General features: G+C 35.3%; 1 protein-coding gene across 1 annotated transcript; it reads right to left on the reverse strand.

The window, feature by feature from the left end:
* Positions 1-7,684: 7,684 nt before the first annotated feature.
* Positions 7,685-9,569, reverse strand: si:ch211-198c19.1 (uncharacterized protein LOC100151013 homolog). Its single transcript, XM_042741452.1, has 2 exons — positions 9,417-9,569; positions 7,685-8,474 (listed from the first exon to the last, which is right to left on the reverse strand). Exon 2 carries the CDS (start codon positions 8,462-8,464, stop codon positions 7,946-7,948), a length of 519 nt encoding a protein of 172 aa, XP_042597386.1. The 5' UTR covers positions 8,465-8,474; positions 9,417-9,569; the 3' UTR covers positions 7,685-7,945.
* Positions 9,570-13,903: the final 4,334 nt, after the last annotated feature.

Genomic DNA, 13,903 nt, shown 5'->3' on the forward strand with positions numbered 1-13,903 from the left:
ATTGTCCATATATCTTTAATATTCACTGACTATATCTGTACTTCCACTGCTGCCTATTATTATTAGAAGCTCTATGTCCCCCTCTGTATTTTCCATTGTCCTGATTGGTTTGTTAGTCCACACCACAGTACTAGCTACCATTTTTTTTTTTTTGCTATTAAATCTCCTGTCCAACCAAAACTTTCCTTTTTCCTCCTCTCCATCTCCCAACAATTCTGTAGCACCTTTTTCGTTGGATGGTTTTCCCCATGCCCTCTTAAATTAATCCAGTAGTTGGCTACCAGTTGTTTCCTTTGTAGCTACAGAGGCATTTCACCTGCTTCAACCTGAAGTGCACACACTGGGGAAGTTCTGATTGTCCCTAAACATATTCTTAAAGCTCGTGCCTGGACAACATCCAATTCAGTTAACACAGATTTTACCCCTAGGCCTATTACTCAGCATGGATGTTACGTTTAAGAGCCTTGTCCAAATACCCACACTTGTGGTCTTGGCCACTTCAGAGTGCGTGCGAGCGACAGGAAGTAAGCGCACAAGACTCTCCCTGAAGCGCAGTCCCATGAACGCACACTAAATCCACACTATCTCAAATACCGCTCCGGAGCGGGATTCAAGGCTTAGTGTATCCCTTCATGAATCATGTTCTGGAAATAAATTGTTTGCGAGACTTTTTGCCAAGATCGCGAGAGGTCACAGAAACCTTTCCAATGTAGATATTACATATAATTTGGTAGTAAAACAAAGTGCTACACGTTTTATTGATGCAAAGGTGAGTATATTTATTTTGTACATCATTTGCAACTGCTTTTTATCACTTAATTAGAAGCACCAGCAATTAAATTGTGTCATCTGTTAGCCTATAGGGAATACTGAACCGACATTTAAAAGTTTATTTTAAAATCCAAACTCTGTAAACACTTGTGTTTTTTACAACACTATAAGTGTGTCCCACCGGGTAATGAAAAGTTGTAGACACACTTGTGGTCTTCATCCTCGCTTGGACACTTGGGCCAAATACAGGAAATAAGTCACATAAGTAGTCAAGTGACCAAATACAAAGACCGCAAGACAAGGCATAAGTGAAATGGAGAGAAAGAGAGAGAGTGAGAGAGAGAGAGAGAAAACTATTTCTACAGGCCCAGGAACTCTCACATTAAAGTTTTAAGTTTCACCTTGGTAGTTATCATATTTTAACATGTTTTTATTAAATTAAAACTTTTTAAAATAAATTAAATACAAATAAAATATAAAAATAAAATAATTATTTAAATATTATCAAATAAATGTAATTATTTTTTACATTTGTATGTATATATATATATATATATATATATATATATATATATATATATATATATATATATATATATATAATATATATATTTCAAAATAATAAATAAATTGTTTTTTGTGTTGTATAAATGCACATAGTACAAGTCAACTTTTCATTTTTATAATTTATAGTAATCATTACATGTACACGTGCATAATGTCACAAATTTACCGTTTTTTTTTTTTTTTTTTAATTATTTATAATTCTGGATATTTTATCTGTTCATGCCCCTTGCATTGCATTTGCAGTTCTACCCAGCTATTTTAACCTATCCAGTGGTACAGTATCTATTGTACCACTTGACAAATGACTTTGTGATAGCAGAGAGTGGAGTGATAGAAAAAACAACTTTTAAAACTATTTTAAAACATATATTTATAAATGTTAATATGTTATTCATTTATAATATATTAAAAATAAATATATATATATATATATATATATATATATATATATATATATTAAAAATAATAATAATTGACTAATCTTTAACAATCTCATAGCTTTAAAAACTACATGGAATACATTTCATCAGTATGTTATCACTTCTGGATAACAGATGATCAAACACCACCCTTCTTTTTTAATAAAACTTCCACGACCATAACATTAATCAACAGATTCAAAAACCACTTACTATTCAAGCCCTCTTCTGACACCGTGTCCTGTACTGACCATGAGTCACCTCCAGGGGCAGTATTGCTGCACAAATCAGCCACTCTTACCTTTTCAAGTCTTGCATACAAATATTGAGCTACAACATTTGCAGACAGCAAATAATAGTCTCCCCAACAATATACACAGTTGCAGCTGCTGCTTCTGCTACTATCTGAAATATAATTTCATAATCGAGCATATGCTGTATGAATGAACCTTAAGTGAGTGAAATCATAAAATTCCCTCATTCATCGAACATCATTTGCCTTGTCATTTCTATTGCATTAGCCCCCTGATGGGTGCCCGAATGGGACAATCAGCAAAATCACTGCCGGGAAAACAGAAAAACTAACATCTAAGAGCATGGTTCATGCTCATCTTTGTCTCCGATTTTTCTAAATGAATGCTTAACGCATTCTAATCGTGACCCTGGTGTCATCAGAGCTCTATCTGGCTCTGTCTGAGTGAGATAACTGAATGAGTGATTAGGATGTGAATGCTTCCCTCCTCCCTCGTTTCTCATGTAAATGCACCCCCATTGTCCACCAAACGCACCTTATACCTTAATGAAGGCAGTGTCCTCTCCCGTCGACTTGACATTGAGATGCTGGTGTGCTCGCTGATAGGAGCCGGACAGGATCACCCTGTCCACCCCACCCTCACTGTTATTCATATTCATGCAGGGCCTGTTAATATTTTGGTGGGGTGGGCATCTTGCAAAGGGGGGGGGGGTCCATTACAGATAATTGGAATGACCTTCAGTTGTATTTCAGCGTCATATAGTACACTGACATTGACTGTCCTTCTGCAAACACATATACATTTAAAAGCCACATGGAGTGTATTTCATCAGGCTCAGTTATTTTGGAGATTGCAATGGCTCTGAAATTAATTAGTCAGGTAACTTTAATACATCCGTCGGATTGATAACCAATTCTTTAGATTCTATAGCGATATGTAGTGCTGCCCTTCTAGCAAGGTACATGAACTTTGCTGTCCTGATATACTGAATTGTTTACAGAGATATAATTGTAACAAAAACAGCCAAAATATTACCACTACAAAACAAACTGAAACTAAAACATAAAACATTAAATAAATAAATAAAATAACATGAAATAAAACATTTACTGAATTAAAATAAAATCTATAAAAACTTTATATATTGCAATATTTATTTTAATTTAGTTTCAACTTTAACTAAAATAAAAAATATAAAAAATAAACGTATATAAAAAAATACTAAAAATGGCAAAAACACAACAAAATGAAAAACATAAAACATGAAATTAAAAACTGCTTCAAAATATTAATTACAACTATTATAGTATCTCAATGATACTAAAATAACACTGCTATCTATTTGTTGTTCAGTCATAATGTGAATATTTATTTATTTATTACATTTATATAAAAAAATGAAAAAAAAAAAAAAAAATCTGAAAAATAATAATTCATAGTCAATTTCGTGTCCACTATCCAGTCTCAAGTTTAAAGAAAAGAAGGATATAAATATAGATTCCCCCTTAAATGTGGTTTAGATAGATAGAGAAGTGGTGAAGAAAAATGAGCCTGCACGTGTGAGAAGAGATGAGGCCCATTAGACACTAAGGCTGGCAGTCTCTCAGACATCATCTCTTCACTCTTGCTCTTCTCCTGGCCGATCAATTACTACTGCCTCCTGAAACGCTTTGGCGGGGGACACTCAAGTCTGGCAGCCCGCTTCATCATCAGCTTTCTGGGCTCGTTGCCTCAGGCTCATTTCTGCCACAGAGAGGAGGGGAAGAAGCTGTTTATGATGGTATGAGTGGGGACGTTGGCTATTGAGACGTGTGAGTCTGCTCCTGACGTGACACGGTGGTCTGTGGTGCGGACACACACACACACACACACACACACACACACACACACACACACACACACACACACACACACACACACACACACACACACACACACACACACACTTGTAGAGGTTCTTCACTGTAATTCCTGCCTGAATAGACTCATATTATATAAGTGTGATTCATGATCTAAGTTTCAGTAAGTTTCAGGCCCTTCTGTTCAATTTTGTTGACCTGCCATAACATCTGTTGATGAAAACCAGGTGTTTTGGGAGAATAAATGGAGGATTATGAGGACTGGGCTGGGAGAACTTTAACTTTTAATATCCAGAGATGTTTGAAGTCGTGTTTAAGAGCACTTGCTATTGCATTTCTATGTAATACAAAATTTAAGCATCAATATTTAATACCAGCTTTCTACCATGGTCAAATGGTTACAATTTAAAGAGCGGTTATCTAGGGCAATCTTTTCAAACAGTGGTCCAGGGACCCCAAGGGACACAAGAGAGGGTTAGGGGGTCTAAGGAAAAGTTTAGAGAAAAACAGTGTAAATAAATAAATAAATAAGGTTACATAAAATAAACGAATTAAGGATAAGTAAATATATGAGTAAATAAATAAATGAATTAATAAAAAGAAAGAAAGAAAAAAATACTATAATGAGTAGGATACAACGTAATAATGTAATGAACTTAATAGAAACTAAATACATTTCAAATAATATTTCAGATATTTTGCTAATTTTTCACAGTGTAAACTGGGTCTTTACACAAGAAACTGTATAAATGCCTGTTAAATTTTACAGAGCCCCTGTCACATATGGTTATGTTTTTTGTTTCCTCTTCCTCTCCTCTTTGGTGGTTATTGCACAATAATCCACACGTATGCAGCAAACAAAGCACAAAAAACCTGGGTATGCTGGTGAAGCTGGTTATAACTGGTCTCCAAGCCTGACCAGCTAAGACCAGCCTGACCAGCTAAGGAAGTGGCCAAAACCCCTCTAAAACCAGCCTGCTGACCAGCTATGACCAGGCTGGATGGCCAGCTGAAACCAAACTGGTGTGAAGAAGGAAAAAAACAAACAAAAAAACATTGGCCAAAAACACTTTGGATGTGTTCAAAATTGCATACTACTTCTTTTAATTGTAATTACTTTATTACTTTTAAAAAGGTATGTTGATAGCATGTGAGTAGTGTAAATGTAATGCGTACATTCTATATATTCATAATATATGTTCATAATCTTGTCATCCTCATGCGACCTTCCAACATTAATTTGATAGCTGCCATTCACCAATCCTCTCCCATGGCCACATGCGATAGAAAAGCGACCACAGGATGCACACTTTGTAATTTCATCAGAAATTTTACTGTAGGTTAACTGAGCACTTTTTACCTACTGTTTTATTTATACTGTCATTTTAGACGTGCTGTTTTCAGATTCTGATTTTATAGCACAGAAGTATGAATGTGTAGGTGCAGCCTTTATTTAGTCTGCTTGCGTGGGAAAACTGCACATCCAACATATTCCAGAAGGGGTCAGGATTGCTCTATGCAAGTGTTTTCAGCTGTAACAACCCTCACCACTAAAAACAGTCACACTTGGCTTCTGTTCATTTTTCTGCCCTCCTCTATCTATGGGATTTAGGTGTAATCCACTGAGCATACAAACCTGCCCTCCAAACTCCTCCTTTACCGACCAAAGCCCATTTATCACCAAGTGTATCTATCTCAAAGGTGTCAACACTTTGTCAAAACACAGCCTACTATGAGAAAATAGAACTGCAATATTCAATTGCTCATTATCTTCACAGAATCACTTCATCTCTCAGAGGCCCTTCTCCAGTGAGCTATCCTGCCCTCGATGCTGGATGTTCAGATGGCACATTATCGTGTCTCCTGACCGGCACTTTGCAGCTCACTGTCCCAATATCCCTCGGTTAAGAGTGAGATGGGCTGCGAGACGCATGAGCTGGAGGGTGGCCCTGACTCCGGGAGGGACTCTGCACAGTAACTCTGGAGAGGAGGGTGCAAGAGGCACAGACGCACTGCTCTTCAGAGGAGAGGAGGAGAGGCACATTAATCATCCCAAGACATCTGTTCTTTCTTCTGCTTTAGAATTCTGTCAAAGTACAGTACTCCTGACTTTCCCCCTATAGCTGCACAGAAAAATTTGGTGGTGGAAAAAAGCCAAAAAATGTCATCTTTTTGCCCTGGACATACTGAGTGAAATGCTAGATCTAAGTCTATGATCTTCGCATCTCATTGAATTAGACACATTAGACATTGATGAGCTATCTTTGACACTGAAGACATTTAGCAATATGTACTGTATTCTCTGTTTGTATGTCTCAAACAGTTGTGGGTTTTGGTGGCAGCGTTGCTGTTCAGAGACCAAAAGTTTCACCCAAATCTTTGTTTTTAAAACTATTGTAGTGTCCACTCTTGACATATTCACATTTTTGTCCCATGATTGAAATCCACTGTCCATTCATACCTCTATAGTGAATGTGTCGTACATTAGTTCTTGAACTGAGTGAGGCTGAGACAGTGTTTCCTCCTACTAAATTTAAACAACTAATGGAACACTTATGAGAAACTTGAAGCATTTTTTTTTTTAAATGTGTTGCGACATTCTTTAATATTCTCAGACTGGATGCATTTACATAAAACGTCACAATGAACACTTTCATCTGTCCATTAGTAAGCATTACCCATTATCTGTCACTATCTGTTGCTTTTGCATATCCATATACACAGGCAGATGTTTACATTATGCAAAAAAATACTGTATAACTGTTTACATTTAGCAGATGCTTTTTAAAGTGCATTCAGGCTATACATTTTTATTTTTTTAAAGTAGGTGTGTTCCCTAGGAATTGAACCCATGACCTTTAGTGCTGCTAATGCAATGCTCTACCAGTGGTAGCCACAGAAACACAGAGTTTATTGTCAGAAGTCTTCCTTTTTTTTTTGATTTGGAGAAGTGAAATTGTCTTGCATTTGCATTAATTAAAGCAGAATTAATGAATGTAACCTTTTCTTCAGTGAGTGATTTTAATTATCTGAATTACATTAGAATTAAAGGTGAAATGTATAATTTTCCCACGATTACCAGCACCAAATGAATTTACTAATGTTTAAGATATTTAAATGTTTCCTGAATACTGAATACTATTGGTTGGACAAATTCAAATCACTGATTGAGCTAGTGTTGCTGTTGGGCTGGTTGTTGTCTATGATTTCTGGGAAGATCAACCAAAAATACTTACAGTTGTTTTTGTGTTCTGCAATGTGATTTTGTTTGTTTAATAGGTATTGGTGCTTCTGAGGTACGATTATTGCCATGGATCATACCAGTAATTTTAATAGGAATCCATGCAATTGGGAATTTCCTGTTGAGGCGAAATATTTCCCCACACAGATTTTGCAATGGCATCAAGTTGGTCAAACAAATTTGCCACGCTTACCAACAGAAAGTTAACACTATGGACCTTTTGCTCTGCAAAACTGTACCAAAATTTTGCTATCGCCTATACATATTTTTTTATATGAGAAGTAATCAGGATAGGGGTAGGTTTAAGGGCTCAGAAATATATATCATAATATAATATGTAACTTTATATTATAAAATATAATGTAAAGGAGTTTTAAAGATTTTTTTTAAGCTGTGCAATTGCAAATTTGGATGTTTAAGATGGTGTCAGTTTGTATGTATTGTGTTTTCAGTGTATATTCAAATATAAAGAAATGCAAATGCAAATGCTATACAAATACCTATGAATACTAATGAGATCAGGCTGCATGAGCTGGGATAGAAAAAAATGTTTAACAAAGAAAAATTACACACTTCACCTTTAAAGCCCATCTTTATATTTGATATGACCAAAGGTAGGCAAACGTTAATCACATTGCTGTAAACTGTAAACCTACCCAGGTCTAAAGTCCACATTCAACTTCATGGAAAACATTAAACCTTTTATGGCATGTGATGGAGAGAATAAAAAAGAGAAGTGAAATAAAGTGGGCTGTACAGAAGAAAAACTCAGAAGTGAAAGTTAAAATATCTTGTAAACTGAAAGTGCAAAAGGCACAGCTGTGGGGAAATCTTTTAATAATAGAAGATCTTGTTTTGAGAGCTCTGGTACTGTCTTAAGTCACTGATGAGAGAGGCTCCTAACTGAAAAGTTCTTTGAGGATTATAGTGCTCTGATATGTAGATCTCCTCGATTTTGTTCGTGTTCCTGTTGAGCTTCACAATGACCCTGTCCATGTTGCTTATTTGGTTATGTGGATCATAGTACTTCCTTACTTCATAGGGAAGATCCTCAGAGTGTGGGTAGTGAAGGTTTCCTATGGTGAAGTACATATACGTGTGTTTGTCCTTCAGCGGAGGGAGCACGAACCCGCTGTTATGGAACTCATGGAACCCAAACTGTCCAGCCACAGGGTCACAGAGAGCCACCATGTTATTGTCAATGCATGTTTTCACATACCACTTTATTAAGGCAAGTCCGTGTCGGGGAGGTGGATATCCAAACCCAGTCTCCTTCAGCTCTTCTTCAGTGTTTAATGTTTTAATGGCGATGACCAAGATGGCAATCAAAAGGCTAAAATGATTCGTCATCATTGGATAAAGTCTGCATGGAGAATGAAAGCAATTCAAAACAGCTGGAAAATAATGACTGAAATATGAAATCATTTTAATTTGCCATTTTTACTTCCTTAATGCACAACCACATATTGACTAAAGACACATGACCTAATTAATTCCTAAAAAAAGTCAACTAAGGAATGTCCCGATATTAAAATTTTTGCCAAAACCATTTACCAACAAATGACACAATATTAAAATGACATATTATTTTGTCTAAATAAAAATAACATAAACACTAAAAACTAAAACCATTTAAAATGCTAAAAACTTAATTTAAAAAAACATTATAATGTACAGTATGAAAAACTGATATTTTTCATAATGAAAAATTGATATTCTGAGAACTGCTAAATGTTATTACATTTTTAGTGTTTTTAAAGTAAAATTAGCTTGTAAGCAGCTAATTTAAATGAAAAAAAAAAGCTGATCAACAATTAATATACACTACTGGCTGATATTAATCCAACACTGATGATTACGATAGATTAAAAAATTCAAAAATAATCCGATAATTGATACTACACCTATATATTAAGCATACCTAATTTTTCATGATTTAATTGGATGTTTCAATCTGAAATATGTTAGTGAATGCTGTTTTTTGTTGACTTTAAAACACTTGTTTTAAAAGCGCTGGACATTTTCAGCAATCTTTTCCCTCCTTTTCTATCACCTATTTTTTTTTTTTTTTGGCATGAAAATAATATCTTGTACCTGTTTCTCCTGTTGGTATTGTTACATATCCAGACAAAATCTTTTTTTTTTTTTCAACTTAAACAGGAACATAGACACCTCTTCTAAATTTCTAGGTGAATAAAACACTTGTATCTCATTTACAGTTTTTGAAACCTGTGCTGAGGTGTTTAAAGAAAAGAATAACAGTGAAAATAGCATTCTCGATTAAGCGGTATTCATGTTAATTTACCTGAATGAGTCAGCAGAACGTGGGTGTGGAATGTCTTGAGGAGGCTGTGGATATTTTGGGACTTACTTCGTGCGTACGGAGTCTGTTCAGAGTATGTGGGCTCTTAGTTTGAGAGCTATGTTTTCTTCTGCAATTTTTCACCCTACCTAAGAGGAAGTGGTTAAATATGTGAAGCCTACATGACAGATGCGTTCTGCCCTGTTGCCCAGTCTTAGTTCCGGATTATGAATTATCAAAAAGCATTCATCTTAATTCTAACAGCTCTGATTCAATTCAAAACACGACAACTGTGAAATTAAAACACATAATGTGCCGACTGAAAAGAGAGAAAGCACATTTCTTCTTCCCTACAGAAAAGCAAATATGGCATGCAATAGCCTACAGGTGATCTGTGCTTTGAGATTTTTTTTCTCAAAGAATTTCTGCAGGTGGAAAGTACAGTTTCTACTCACAGATTATGTCCAAAGTCCCTTTAAAGTCAGTTCACTCATGGCCATTTTGGAAAACCCACAGGCAGCTATTTTCAGTGCAACTCTAGAATTTAGCTTTAAAGTGACAAATTTTTGTCAAGATTATGTTTCAATAGCATTTTTCCCCAAGCAGGTCCAGCTAATGTATAATTCAAACTAAACAAACTATTCAAAATGTGAGTGTCCCTGATATATTGGCATATAGATTTCACGTCAAGCATATTGCATTATTTGCCTTTACTTTCACCATATTTTACCACAGATGAATAGGTTTAGCATGTGCCTTGAGGTGGGCAGCGGACATGATGTTTATTTTCCTGTACACATTGCATGTAATACAGAAATGTGGCTTTTCTCGTCACTGTTCCTTCATTCCAACTCACAGTGTCATATCAAAGCTTCCTGACTTCATTACAAATAAATTAGACTTTTAAATGATCCCAGCATGGCAAACAAGCTCAGCTTTAAGAGGAAGGTATGAATAAAAAATGAATAAAAGAGCAGGCATTAGCATTTCATTTCTACAGATTTAACACCAAATAATGTTCCATTTTACTGCTTTTATTTATTTATTTTGCCATCTTCCTGCTTACATTGATGCGCATATAAAAGCTTGCTGGGCTAATCTCCCTGGCAACGCGGTCGCTCTCGCTCTTGGGTAGTTTCTTTAATTCCTCTGGTGTATGTATACACGACTTTAGGGTCACACTGTATTAGTTCCCCCTGCCTCTGGGTGCTATAAGCTATCCAGAGCTGAACTGAGTATAAAGATCAGTTTCTTCCATTCCGTGCTGAGTGTGACCTGAAGTTAACCAACTGAGCCTGACTGAACGACTTGGTGGAATACAAACTATGGGGCGAATTCACTAAAAAAGAACTGCTGCCACTAACAGTAGGCCTATTGTTTGTGTGTGCTGTCTGCATTGTTTTAGTTGTCAACTCACTAATGAAATAATGGAAATTAGGTAACAATTTTTTTGAGTGCTATGGTTTGTGGTAAATGCGTCAGGCTTCCTAGCGCACTTTATTATACAGCCTTGCTCTATCTCTTTAAAATACATTTAATTCATGTTTTAATTGTGAAATATATTATTATAAATTACAAATCATTTAAAAAGTCTAGGACTCAAAATTCAATATTTGGAATATATTTCACAACGGCAAAGATACAGCAATTATATTATATCGGAAGTTAACATTATTATACAGGACTGTTTGAAAAGGGTCTAGTGAAAAAAATCTGTTTGACATTTTATGTCCAAAAATGCACACGTTTATAGAAACCTATACATTTTATAGATCTATTCATTGATCTTTATTTGTGTACTTTGTATGTGCATTCCTTACTAAATCACAATCACATGTGTAAAAAAATAATTGCTGGACACTTTTCAACACTTTTTGAACTCATTATTAATTTAAACTAATCAATCAAGAACTACAACCATTATGCATTGAATATGAATCATGCTTAAAAAGGGTGCAGATGTTACTGCTTCTCCATCATTTGAAACAGCTGGAGGACACTCAGTTAGCAAGGAATATAAAAAATTGTTTAGATCACTGTGGAGTTGAAAAGTTGGTTGCAATGGTAATGAAGTGATATTAGGAAGACCAGGGCCGTGTAGAGACCTTTGGAGAGGCAGGTGCTCAAAGTATAAAAGGGGCACATGGAACACAGCTTTAAATAGGGCTGTGCTCCTTGCTGATATGTGTATCGAAATGGTTGCTTCTGAATTGATACAGCAGAAAAAGGCTAGACGCAGGTTTGAAAAAGAAACACAGAACAGAAAAGACCATTTTAAGTTTAAATGTTAAAAAGAAACTTAGAAACGGAATTATATTATTGATATTATTATTATTATTATTATTGAGTTTACAGGGTGGTTTTGCTGTTGTAAACACTACTGTTGTTGTAGAAAAAATATTTCTGTCTTATTTAAAATAGAATTCTATTTTAATCTTGTTTTGAATTTATTATTTTTTTTAATGATAATGATAATAAAAGCAGGATTGATAAGTATAATTCAGAGGATGAGGAAATCAGTATAAGCCTGTTTTACCAGTGTTGTGATATTTATTTTTAACGCACTCTACATTTAAAAAAAAATAAATAAATACTGTAATAATAATAGTTCAAAGTATGAATTGTTTTTAGTCAGATAATATAAAAAAAGGCAAGACACCCCGTAATGCTTTAAAATTTAATCAAACAGCAAGAACAAAAGAGAACAAGCACCTTTGTTTATATTAATTTGTGTAGAACTATGTTAGCTGCATTTTTAATATTTAATAAATATTTATTTTTTATAAAATGTAAATTTGTCCCCTGCACTTTATTTGGGCAGGTGTTTTCACATAGAAGTTTCTAGATTTAAATCTAGATTTAAATTAAAAGAGACAGTATCCATAGTCTATACTATCAATAGCATATGTATCCAAAATGAGGAGATGTGAAATATCAGGAGAGCTAAACACTCTCATGCAGTGCAGGTTTCATTCATACTTGAAGCCAGAGGGCGCTCTCTTGCAGAAAGTCAAAAACAGACTCAATAACTTGTGACGTGCAGGAAGTCCCTAATATGGACAAGGTGATGAAATGTGAAGACAATAAACACACGATTCTGAAAATAAATGGTTTATGTGTGTTTTTCAAGTTATCTCCAGGTAATAAATATATAAACTATATGAAAAATGCAGTACTGATTGACATATCATTTAGTATAGAAACTATTAAAATATATTTCCTGCCTTATTCTCTGATTAAAAAATGGGAAAAAGGTGTTCGTAGTAGCTTTTATAAACCAATCATAAAATTGTCATTAGGAAAACATTGAACAAAAATATTATAGCCTCTCGCTGCAGCTAATGTTACTTCTACAGGCTACACACTATATATATATAAAAATATATAATCAACAGCTGTGCATGCTCTCTTCACACCGTTCTCGTAAAATAATATTAATTCAATAATATAAGTATACAAGCACACAGCTCCGCTGAGAACTCCACTTATCGGCAGCCGTGTACGTTATTAAAGGCATCCTGGTAGTGCGCTAAATTACTAAAGGTGTCTGAACGTGAGGGATCATCCTGGATGAGATCGTCAGCTGAAAGGTCATCATGTGGATCATTTTATTACGACTAAATCAAAACTCAACAAAATTACTAATAATTACAAAAAAAAAACAATAACAATAATAACCTTAACTAAAAAAAAAAAAAAACAAATCTACTAAACAAAACATCACTAGACTAATCAAGGGGAAAAGGGGCAGGTGCTCAAGCACCCACCGCACCCCACCTCTGCACGTGCCTGAAAGACGTACGTTGTGCACTCAATGTCCTAATGTATTTCCAACCAGCTACACCTTCATCTGATGAGCCTACAGAAGAGTGAGCAGAGGCCACTTCTTGTTGCACTTTTGTGAACGTATATTTATATCTCTGATGAATTGACAGCCGAGTCCCACTGAGGCACAATAGGAACACAAGCTGGTGGATCCTTTAGTGTCTGTCTGCATTGACTGCGGGGGCTAGAGAGGCAGTAAAAACTCTCTTATAAGCATGTTTGACACTTCTATCACAGCATTGCCAAGCGCTCCAGGGTCCGCTTTATATTTTATCCTCTCTCTGCAGTGTCAGCCTGCACGAGAAGGCACTTTTTAAATTGCTCTGCACACTCGATTTACACTGTGTTGAAACGGGTCTCCATCAAACCCACAGCAGAAGCCATGTTTGATCACTCTTACATGTAGTCTCATATAATGAATCTTGAGTGCATCATCATATTGCATGTCTGATGTGTGCTTATGCAGAGACAGGAAATGTGGTTGTAGGCTTGTTATAATTATGCAATATACAGTACCTTGTATTTGAATATATATACTGAGTGTAGGGGGCTAGAGAGACAAACTTGACAAGTTTCTACTCAGGTTCGGGTCAAGAAACTCTATCTTTTGTGAAGTAAGATATCTGTTAGGAATCCCATTTATTTTGTCATTTATTTCACCATTA

This window comes from Cyprinus carpio, chromosome B16 (genome assembly GCF_018340385.1).
Source record: "Cyprinus carpio isolate SPL01 chromosome B16, ASM1834038v1, whole genome shotgun sequence".
NCBI classification, from domain to species: Eukaryota; Metazoa; Chordata; class Actinopteri; order Cypriniformes; family Cyprinidae; genus Cyprinus; species Cyprinus carpio.

Bases quoted from the DNA above. Each gene is read 5' to 3' on its own strand.
- si:ch211-198c19.1 (XM_042741452.1), bottom strand. From the start codon at position 8,464: ATGATGACGAATCATTTTAGCCTTTTGATTGCCATCTTGGTCATCGCC.